Genomic DNA, 12,097 nt, shown 5'->3' on the forward strand with positions numbered 1-12,097 from the left:
CAAGGTTAGGTTGTTTATTCAAGATGTTTCCTTTTTCTTAAGGTAGGATTGTATTGCTATAAACTTCCTTCTTAGAACTGCTTTTGCTGCATCCCATAGATTTTGAATCATCGTGTCTCCTTTGTCATTTGTTTTTAGGTATTTTTTGATTTCCTCTTTGATTTCTTCAGTGATCACTTCGTTATTAAGTAGTGTATTGTTTAGCCTCCATGTGTTTGTATTTTTTACAGGTCTTTTCCTGTAATTGATATCTAGTCTCATAGCGTTGTGGTCGGAAAAGGTACTTGATACAATTTCAATTTCCTTAAATTTACCAAGGCTTGATTTGTGACCCAATATATGATCTATCCTAGAGAATGTTCCGTGAGCACTAGAGAAAAATGTGTATTCTGTTGTTTTTGGAAGGAATGTCCTATAAATATCAATTAAGTCCATCTTGTTTAATGTATCATTTAAAGCTTGTGTTTCCTTATTTATTTTCATTTTGGATGATCTGTCCATTGGTGAAAGTGGGGTGTTAAAATCCCCTACTATGAATGTGTTACTGTCGATTTCCCCTTTTATGGCTGTTAGTTTTTGCCTTATGTATTGATGTGCTCCTATGTTGGCTGCATAAATATTTACAATTGTTATATCTTCTTCTTAGATCAATCCCTTGATCATTATGTAGTGTCCTTCTTTGTCTGTTCTAATAGTCTTTATTTTAAAGTCTATTTTGTCAGATATGAGAATTGCTACTCCAGCTTTCTTTTGGTTTCCATTTGCATGAAATAACTTTTTCCATCCCCTTACTTTCAGTCTGTATTTGTCTCTAGGTCTGAAGTGGGTCTCTTGTAGACAGCAAATAGAGGCGTCTTGTTTTTGTATCCATTCAGCCAATATGTGTCTTTTGGTGGGAGCATTTAGTCCATTTACATTTAAGGTAATTATCGATATGTATGTTCCTATTCCCATTTTCTAAATTGTTTTTGGTTCGTTATTGTAGGTCTTTTCCTTCTCTTGTGTTTCTTGCCTAGAGAAGTTCCTTTAGCAGTTGTTGTAGAGCTGGTTTGGTGGTGCTGAACTCTCTCAGCTTTTGCTTGTCTGTAAAAGTTTTAATTTCTCCATCAAATCTGAATGAGATCCTTGCTGGGTAGAGTAGTCTTGGTTGCAGGTTTTTCTCCTTCATCACTTTTAATATGTCCTGCCAGTCCCTTCTGGCTTGCAGAGTTTCTGCTGAAAGATCAGCTGTTAACCTTATGGAGATTCCCTTGTGTGTTATGTGTTGTTTTTCCCTTGCTGCTTTTAACATATTTTCTTTGTATTTAATTTTTGACAGTTTGGTTAATATGTGTCTTGGCATATTTCTCCTTGGGTTTATCATGTCTGGGACTCTCTGTGCTTCCTGGACTTGATTAACTATTTCCTTTCCCGTATTAGGGAAGTTTTCAAGTATAATCTCTTTAAATATTTTCTCAGTCCCTTTCTTTTTCTCTTCTTCCTCTGGAACCCCTATAATTCGAATGTTGGTGCGTTTAATGTTGTCCCAGAGGTCTCTGAGGCTGTCCTCAGTTCTTTTCATTCTTTTTTCTTTATTCTCCTCTGCATTAGTTATTGCCACAATTTTATCTTCCAGGTCACTAATCCGTTCTTCTGCCTCATTTATTCTGCTATTGATCCCATATAGAGTTTTTTTCATTTCAGTTATTGTGTTGTTCATCATTGTTTGTTTCATCTTTATTTCTTCAAGGTCCACGTTAAATGTTTCTTGCATTTTGTCCATTCTATTTCCAAGATTTTGGATCATCTTTACTATCATTATTCTGAACTCTTTTTCAGGTAGACTGCCTATTTCCTCTTCATTTGTTAGGTCTTGTGGGGTTTTATTTTGCTCCTTCATCTGCTGTGTGTTTTTCTGCCTTCTCATTTTGCTTATCTTACTGTGTTTGGGGTCTACTTTTTCAGGCTGCAGGTTCGTAGTTCATGTTGTTTTTGGTGTCTGTCCCCAGTGGCTAAGGTTGTTTCAGTGGGTTGTGTAGGCTTCCTGGTGAAGGGGACTAGTGCCTGTGTTCTGGTGGGTGAGGCTGGATCTTGTCTTTCTGGTGGGCCGGTCCACGTCTGGTGGTGTGTGCTGGGAGGTCTCTTGTGGACCAGTGTCCTGAAGTTGGCTCTCCCACCTCAGAGGCACAGCACTAACTCCTGGCTGCAGCACCAAGAGCCTTTCATCCGCATGGCTCAGAAGAAAAGGGAGAAAGAGTAGAAAGAGCAAATTAGTAGAAGTAGAAAGAAAGAAAGGAGGGAGGGAGGGAGCAAGGAAGGAAGGAGGGAAGGGAGAAAAAAAGAATGAAAGAAAGGAGATAAAGTAAAATAAAATAAAGTAAGGTAAAATATAATAAAGTTATTAATATCAGAAAAATAATTATTAAGCAAAAAAAAATACGGATGGATAGAACCCTGGAACAAATGGTGGAAGCAAAGCTATACAGACAAAATCTCACACAGAAGCATACACGTACACACTCACAAGAAGAGGAAAAGAGGAAAAAATCATAAATCTTGCTCTCTAAGTCCACCTCCTCAATTTGGGATGATTCGTTTTCTAAAGGAGGGAAGGACGGAAAGAAAAACGAAGATAAAGTAAAATAAAATAAGGTTATTAAAATAAAAAGTAATTATTAAGAAAAATATTAAAAAAAAAAGACGGATGGATAGAACCCTCGGACAAATGGTGGAAGCAAAGCTATATAAACAAAATCTCACACAGAAGCATACACATACACACAAAAAAAGGAAAAGGGGAAAAATAATAAATCTTGCTCTCAAAGTCCACGTCCTCAATTTGGGATGATTCGTTGTCTATTCATGTATTCCACAGATGCAGGGTACATCAAGTTGATTGTGGAACTTTAATCTGCTGCTTCTGAGGCTGCTGGGAGAGATTTCCCTTTGTCTTCTTTGTTCTCAGAGCTCCCAGGGGCTCAGCTTTGGATTTGGCCCCACCTGTGCATGTAGGTCACCGGAGGGCGTCTGTTCTTTGCTCAGACAGGACGGGGTTAAAGGAGCTGCTGATTTGGAGGCTCTGGCTCACTCGGGCCGGGGGTAGGGAGGGTCACGGAGTGCAGGGCGAGCCTGCGGTGGCAGAGGCCGGTGTGACGTTGCACCAGCCTTAGGCGCGCCGTGTGTTCTCCCCGGAGAATTGTCTCTTGATCCTGGGAACCTGGCAGTGGCGGGCTGCACAGGCTCCCCGGAAGCGGGGTGTGGATAGTGACCTGTGTTCGCACACAGACTTCTTGGTGACGGCAGCAGCAACCTTAGCATCTCATGTCTGTCTCTGGGATCCGCGCTTTTAGCTGCGCCTCGCGCCCATCTCTGGAGCTCCTTTAAGCAGCGCTCTTAATCCCCTCTCCTCGCGCATCAGGAAATAAAGGGAAGAAAAAGTCTCTTGCCTCATCGGCAGGTCCAGAGTTTTCCCCGGATTCCCTCCCGTCCAGCCGTGGCGCACTAAACCCCTGCAGGCTGTGTTCATGCTGCCAACTCCAGTCCTCTCCCGGCGCTCTGACCGAAGCCCGGCTCGCTCCGGCAGGGGAGCAGACAAGCCTTTTGGGTTGGTGAGTGCCGGTAGGCTCTAATCCTCTGTGCTGGAATCTCTCCGCTTTGCCCTTCGCACTCCTGTTGCTGTGCTCTCCTCCGCGGCTCCGAAGCTCCCCGCCTCCACCACCCGCAGTCTTCGCCCGTGAAGGGGCTTCCTAGTGTGTGGACACTTTTCCTCCTTCACACCTCCCTCCCACTGGTGCAGGACCCGTCCCTATCTTTTTGTCTCTGTTTATTCTTTTTTCTTTTGCCCTACCCAAGTACTTGGCGGGGGGGGTTCTTGCCTTTTGGGAGGTCTGAGGTCTTCTGCCAGCATTCAGTAGGTGTTCTGTAGGAGTTGTTCCACGTGTAGATGTATTTCTGGTGTATCTGTGGGGAGGAAGGTGATCTCTGCATCTTACTCTTCCGCCATCTTTCAGGAAGCCCTCAGTACATTTTTTTTTAGATTCCATATATATGTGTTAGCATATGGTATTTGTTTTCCTCTTTCTGACTTCACTCTGTATGACAGACTCTAGGTCCATCCACCTCACTGCAAATAACTCAATTTCGTTTCTTTTTATGGCTGAGTAATATTCCATTGTATATACATGCCACATCTTCTTTATCCATTCATCTGTCGATGGACACTTAGGTTGCTTCCATGTCCTGGCTATTGTAAACAGAGCTGCAATGAACATTGTGATAATGACTCTTTTTGAATTATGGTTTTCTTGTATATGCCCAGTAGTGGGATTTCTAGGTTGTATGGTAGCTCTATTTTTAGTTTTTAAGGAACCTCCATACTTTTCTTCATAGTGGCTGTATCAATTTACATTCCCACCACAGTGCAAGAGTGTTCCCTTTTCTCCACACCCTCTCCAGCATTTTTTGTTTGTAGATTATTTTGATGATGGCCATTCTGACTGGTGTGAGGTGATACCTCATTGTAGTTTTGATTTGCATTTCTCAAATGATTAGTGACGTTGAGCATCCTTTCATGTGTTTGTTGGCAATCTGTATATTTTCTTTGTAGAAATGTCTATTTAGGTCTTCTGCCCATTTTTGGATTGGCTTGTTTGTTTTTTGAAATTGAGCTGCATGAGCTGCTTTTAAATATTGGAGATTAATCCTTTGTCAGTTGCTTCATTAGCAAATATTTTCTCCCATTCTGAGGGTTGTCTTTTGGTGTTATGTTTTTCTTTGCTGTGCAAAAGATTTTAAGTTTCATTAGGTCCCATTTATTTATTTTTGTTTTTATTTCCATTTCTCTATGTGGTGGGTCAAAAAGGATCTTGCTGTTATGTATGGCATAGAATGTTCTGCCTATGTTTTCCTCTAAGAATTTTATAGTGTCTGGCCTTACCTTTAGGTCTTTAATCCATATTGAGTTTATTGTTGTGTATGGTGTTAAGGAGTGTTCTAATTTCATTCTTTTACATGTACTGTCCAGTTTTCCCAGCACCACTTATTGAAGAGGCTGTCTTTTCTCCATTGTATATTATTGTCTCCTTTATCAATGATAAGGTGGCCACATATGTGTGGGTTCATCTCTGGGCTTTCTATCCTGTTCCATTGATATATATTTCTGTTTTTGTGCCAGTACCATACTGTCTTGATGACTGTAGCTTTGTAGTATAGTCTGAAGTCAGGGAACCCGATTCCTCCAGCTCCGTTCTTTTGTCTCAAGATTCCTTTGGCTATTTGGGGTCTTTTGTGTTTCCATACAAATTGTGAAATATTTTGTTCTAGTTCTGTGAAAAATGCCATTGGTAGTTTATCTCACTACTAAGGCAATAGTCTTTTGTAGTATTTGCCTGATGCCCTCTGGTATTAGGAGGTCTTTCCACTCTGGTTAGTGGAACACAGACTGGAGTTCCCTTTACTATGTGAACTCCAGGAACTGGAAGAGTGTTCTTTTTCAGTGCTTCTTCCCCTAGCCTCAGTAGCTTTTTCACAAGCCTACACCGATCAGTGCTCACCCAAGGACTTGTGGGGGAACTGTCTACAGATCCCATGACCTCTCTCCAACTATGTAACTCTCTCCTGTCTGGTATCCTGCTCCACATATTCTGACTCCAGGTCGTGAGCTAGGCACTTGTAGAGCTCGTGTTATTTGCTTCCCTTCTCTGGGATCACTGTATTGTGAAGTCAGTGGTCCATTATTGCCAGAAGCCAAAGTACTTCCCTCTTACTCTCTTGAAAATAGCAGTAGCAAATCTTTGTACTACTGAGAGAAGATTTTCTTTTTAGAAAGAGTTAAAAGTCATTCAAAGCCAAATTAATTAAATAAGGAGGATCAAACTAGGAGTGACTAAAAAGTAATGAGAGTTATTTTCTTGTCCAGCTTGTAAACTAACTTTTTTTTCTGTATAGGTACAGGTCACAATATCCTATCCTAGGCCTCCTGTATGATGACTATGAATATATACCACCAGGTAGTGACACACAGACTGTTGTGATTGAGAAAACAGAAGAGAAATGGACTTGTGTAAGTTCACTTGGGCGTTTCTCGAGTATATAATTAGGGAAAAAAAATCCTAAGGCCATTGTGTTGTGTTAGCAGAGTTTCTCAACCTCAGCACTATTAACATTTTGGGCTGGATAATTTGATGCGGGGGGACTTCCCTGCACATTGTAGGACATTCTAAAATGATGTAGAGGGCTTCCCTGGTGGCGCAGTGGTTGAGAGTCCACCTGCTGATGCGGGGGACACGGGTTCACGCCCCGGTCCGGGAAGATCCCATATGCCGTGTAGCGGCTAGGCCCGTGAGCCATGGCCGCTGAGCCTGCGCGTCCGGAGCCTGTGCTTCGCAACGCGAGAGGCCGCAACAGCGAGAGGCCCGCGTACCGGAATAAATAAATAAATAAATATAAAAATAAAATGATGTAGAATCTCACTTTTAACTCTATGAAAATGACAGCCTTTGTCTTGTTGTGTTAAAAACTTAGGTATTGAAAGCAGGTAAAACTAATCTATGGTTATTAAAGTCAGGAAGTGGTTGGTTATCCTCAAGGTCGGGTACTGATTGGAAGGAAACAAAAGGAGGACTACTGGGGTACTAATAATATGCTGTTTCTTGATCTGAGTGATAGTTGCATATACATGTTCAGTTTGGGAAAATTCATTTAGTTGTACACCTATATGTGCACTTTTCCTATGTTTATTATACTTCAGTAAAAGTCTTAAAATGCTTAAGTATATCATGATGAGCAACAGGTAAATATATGTCAATCAATTATTTAGTACAACCTTTTGAGGAAATTTTTAAATGTAGATTTATCATTAATAAAATACTACAGATGTATAACTAATAAATAACTACAGATGTGGTTAATAAAATTAAATATCTGTTAAATAACTCACTTAAAAAAGTTATCTTTTGGGGCTTCCCTGGTGGTGCAGTGGTTACAAGTCTGCCTGCCAATGCAGGGGACACAGGTTCGTGCCCCGGTCCAGGAAGATCCCACATGCCACGGAGCGGCTGGGCCCGTGACTCATGGCCACTGAGCCTGCGCGTCCGGAGCCTGTGCTCTGCAACGGGAGAGGGCACAACAGTGAGAGGCCCATGTACCGCAAAAAAAAAAAAAAAAAAAAATATCTTTTGGTTGAACAAGCTCAAATATTTGAATAAACCAAAAAATTCAGAAAGTTGATAGCTCTGAAGAACTTCTCTGACTACAATAAAGCCATCAATCTTATATACATGATTATCATCAGTGAAAGCAACCAACACTTAGTAATCCTAAGATAAAAATTTAAGCTTTGAAATATATTGTGCTTCTTAGGTCATTAATTAGTTGAGAATTATTTATTACTAATTATTAATTGATAAAGGGTGCTTGGTGGCCCAAGAACCAGTTGAGCAACAAGAGAAAGTCAGCATAGGATTTAAAATTTGTCACTCAAAGTTTATTTGATTCTGAAATTTAATACTGAGAAGCAATTGCTGCTACTAACCACATGTGTCTCAAGGGTGGCATCAATGTGAAGACCTACCAAATAAAGGGTCTACAGAATAATAGACATTACTTCTCCTTTCATTAACAGCATACAGCAATGAACATCAAACTCAATATCTGAAGGAACTAGATACTGATAGCAAATTCAAAATATATTTAAGTAAATTCACAGATGATAGATCTGTACTTATTAACAGAGACTTTTGGACATATTTAACCTCTAACTATGACACCAAGGAGTACATCTACTCACATCTCCCTCCCTTGTGCTTAAAATCATTTGAAACATATACCTTGGCTAAAGTCAGACAAACCGTTGTTTCATTGAATATGCATATAAAAACTGCCCAAACAGTGCCATGCATTTCCCTTGGTATTATTCATATCAATTTAAATCATTTTTACAACTGTGTGCGTACAATTACAATGTTTTAAATTAATTATAAGCCATTCTAAACTGACTTTTTTTTTCTTTTCTAGCCGTGAATGAATCTCCAACTCAAAGGAATCTTTTCTGTCTTCATTAGTACTTTGTTATTTTTCCATAACTAAAGCCAATCAATATTTTGAACCAAGCTACTACCTAGGAAGTCTAATGGAATTAGATATACAGATGAGAGTTTCTCCAACCATTTATAAGGCCTGAATCCTTTCTATCACATTTTTGTATTCAGTATAGCAACACACCACTTTTTTTTTTAACATCTTTATTGGAGTATAATTGCTTTACAAGGGACAACACACCACTTTTAAAACTCAATTACAGGCACTGTAGGACTTAATCTACTATTTTTCAATAGGCTGCTTCCTAGACACTGAATTAACTTTGTTGGGGTAGAGATTTTACAAGTTATTCCATTAGAAGATTTTTCAATGATATTAAATGTGCAATTTAGCTACAAGAGTAAATACTGTGTTTTAACAACAACAACAAAAAGCAATACTATTGAATAAAAAAAAACAGTTTAGTGCATGGTATATACAGCATATATTTGCTTTTCTGACATTAGACTTTGTGATTAAAAGAGGTGATTTATTACATGCTGTTCATACCTCTTGGAGACAGAACTAAATCAAAGGTGATGATTAATTTCATTTAGCAGGGAAGTGGGAAGTATATTTTTAAAAATACCTAAATCCACTAAATTGTACATTATGCTATTATGGTTCTAAGTACATATCAGTAGATTGGCAAATCTGTTCTTTTGAAGCGTATCATCCCCAAATGAGCCCACCCACTTCCTTAAAAACCTTTAACACTGGGCTTCCCTGGTGATGCAGTGGTTGAGAGTCTGCCTGCCAATACAGGGGACAGGAGTTCGTGACCTGGTCCGGGAAGATCCCACATGCCACGGAGCGGCTGGGCCCATGAGCCATGGCCGTTGAGCCTGCGCATCCAGAGCCTGTGCTCCGCAACGGGAGAGGCCACAACAGTGAGAGGCCCACATACCGCAAAAAGACAAACAAACAAACAAACAAAAAACCTGTAACACGATTATTGTAGTAGCTAGTGGAAGGAAGGTGGGCTTTTTTTTATAGCAGTAGACAAAACAACATTGAAATACTGTGTAAAAGCTTAAGAAATAAAAATAATGAAAACAAATACTTGATATGTGTATTCTACTTGGGAGAGACTTTATAGTAGAATATTTAATGTACATAGAAGTTGGTTGATCAATTGGGTTCTAATGACCTTACTAAAAGTGAACTAAAGTATTTTCTAAATACATTAGTAGATAAGAATAAATTTTTAAAATGTCAAGGCCTTTGGTTAAAGTTAAGAATTAGCAAAAATTAAACTGTTTGCATTTGATGAAGTATAGATTAAGATAACAAATAAATTTGGGTTTACATGTGAATGAGATTTTGCACTGAAATATCTCTGCAAGTAACTATATAGAATTCTGTCATTCTTTATATTTATATTCTAATAATTATCCATTATACTAAGAAACTGTTAAGATAGCAACATATAAGGCACTACATGAAATCAAACCACAAATGAAGAAAGAAAATGCTTTGAATACTTATATAAATATCCAAATAAGTCTTGATATGAAGCTAAAAGGCTTATTTTATTAATACCTCAACTAAAATGTTAAGCTTGAGAACATCCCGGCGGTCCAGTGGTTAAGACTCTGCCCTTCCACTGCAGGGGCAAGGGTTTGATCCCTGGTCGGGGAACTAATATCTTGCATGCCATGCAGTGTGGCCAAAAAAAGAAAATATATTAAAAAATATTAAATGTTAAGCTCTATAATGTGGATTGATACAATTCCAGTCTTATTAGTTATTTTGTGATAGAAAATGTTAATGTTCTTTATGAGCTATGTAGTCCTTACATTTTTTCCCTTGGTGTAAGAACAACAGGGTAGTTTCTCCTCTGCTAACTACTCATATGTGTAACTGTAATTATGCCATGTTATCTACCCATTGCATATAAGTGAAAGTTTTTAGTAGCTTGATAGAAAAGTGCGACCATAACTGTCTGAAAATTAGAACAAGTGTGATTTTCCGAAAATACTCTTAAATAAAAATAACAGTGTCCAAAATTTGGGATAGTTAAGAAGTCAGCACTTCATTGGCTCACTTGATCCATGCATAGTGAGAAATGGGGGTCATAACAAGGTGCTTATTATACTTAACAAAGTTAAATGTATGTATTTCTTTTCCAATTTTTGATTAAGTTCAATAGAAATACTAGTGATTTTCTCCTCTCACAAGTTTCGCACAGCTTAACTCTGAAAATTGCAAAGATATTGTCGGATGGGTAATGCCTGTTTATCTAATTTCTATTCCCAGCATATTTTGCTTTAGATGTTGAATAAAATGGAGACTGTGCAATGACATGCAAAGTAATTTGTTTAAGTGTGTAAGTAAAATATATATCTGTATGGTCTTTGTGGAAGTCCTAGTAGGAAACATGCGGAATGGAGTTTTAGCTTAGCTGTATACTTTTGTCAGGAAGTTATTATCATGTGAATGTTTATGTTAGAGCTAACAAGCACCACTATAAAAATAATCCTGATGTAGACTACTACAGACAGCAGTTTAACATAGTTGGACCTCTGGTTGATGCAGGTTTCTGCTTTAAATGAGAATTTCTTTGCTTACAAACCTAGTCTTCTAAGTTCTGTAATTCACTAAGTTCATAACTAGATGCCATAAAGCATTATTCCTATCTTTGTAATGGGGCTTTAACTGTTATACTTTGTCTTTACACAAACAGTACAAAAGGAAAAAAATAAAGCTCAAAAAATTGCATGTCACCACCCAATTTAGATCACTTTAACAAAAAGCCATTCTCACTTCTTTCCTGTTATAATCTACAAAGATAACATGTAGACATAATTCCCTCGAAAGTAAATAATAAGCCATGAAAAGACTTCCCTACAAGGTCTCTCTTTCCCACCACACACCATTACTGAATTGGATTTCCATAGTACTTTTTTGTCCAATAAAAAAGTGCAACATATTTCAAGCACATCCTAGGATAAATAAAATATATTTTTTAAAAACAAAGAATGGGATAAACAACTACATCTGTCTTATAAAACCATTAATCTTTAGTGACAAGACATACTGCTTTTGAGTCTACAAAGGAACACTGGAATCGTATGACATAATTATAATACATGATAGCCAGGCAGGCTTGGTAATCTTGGATTGGTCTCTTGTAGATGAGATGTTAAGTCCAGTTCTTAATCTCTGTTGTTTTCCTTCAAAAATTCTTAAAAATCTGTCTGGGATTTACTTCAAATTAAGCCAGTGAGAAAAGGGGGCATCAAAATAAACCAATGAGGCAGGTTGGTGAAAGCAGGAGTGAGGAAGAGTAAAAATGGAACAAAATTGGCCATAAGGTGATGATTGCTGAAGCTGGGTAATGGCTATATGGGGGTTCATTATATTGTATGTGGTTGAAGATATTTTACAATAAAAGTTATCTGTCATACTACATCTATCATACATATCTTTAAGGGAAGGCCAAGGTTCAAACCGGTGGTTGTCCTGTATGAGATGTGAATTGGAGAGGTCTACCTGAATAATTCTAAATATTTTCCTTTCCATCATGGTATAGGCCACATAGAAGTGACAATCAGACAAATCCATCTGCACATAATGACCCTAATGACCCTGAACTGTCCTGGAAAAGTGCCTTTTTTTCCCTTTTTGTAACATGGGCTGAATTCTTATGTGTTCTATCTTGGCTGTTTTTTTTTTTTGTTTGTAACATGGGGTGAATTCTTATGTGTCTATCTTGGCTGTTTTCTAGGCCCAATGTATAAGAAAGAAAATCCATTTGCTTTTCTCCAGCACCACTGTAACCACGAACAACTGGAATAACCTCTTCACATGGCTGCTTGCTTCCTTTGTTCCCTGTACAATACATTCCTCACACAGCCTCTACAGTGATCTTCAAAACGTAAATCACATCATATCACTCCTTTCCTTAAAACCCTCCAATGACTTCCCATTTCAAATTCTCACATGTCTCATCCCTTATAAGTCTCCCTTCACCATGATCCAGCCAAAGCTGGTACCATTTCAGGTTGTTCACATTTGCATGTGTGTTTCTTTGCCTTGA

General features: G+C 38.5%; 1 protein-coding gene across 1 annotated transcript in view; it reads left to right on the forward strand.

Annotated features, from left to right (window-relative positions):
* LOC103080088 (protein POF1B) overlaps positions 1-6,073 on the forward strand; it is a 98,622-nt gene extending 92,549 nt beyond the window's left edge. The window contains 1 exon segment of the mRNA XM_082930853.1: positions 5,926-6,073. Within this exon segment, the coding sequence (XP_082786979.1) occupies positions 5,926-6,073 (148 nt within the window).
* Positions 6,074-12,097: the final 6,024 nt, after the last annotated feature.

This window comes from Lipotes vexillifer, unplaced genomic scaffold (genome assembly GCF_000442215.2).
Source record: "Lipotes vexillifer unplaced genomic scaffold, Lipotes_vexillifer_v1.1 scaffold140, whole genome shotgun sequence".
In the NCBI taxonomy this organism is placed as follows: Eukaryota; Metazoa; Chordata; class Mammalia; order Artiodactyla; family Lipotidae; genus Lipotes; species Lipotes vexillifer.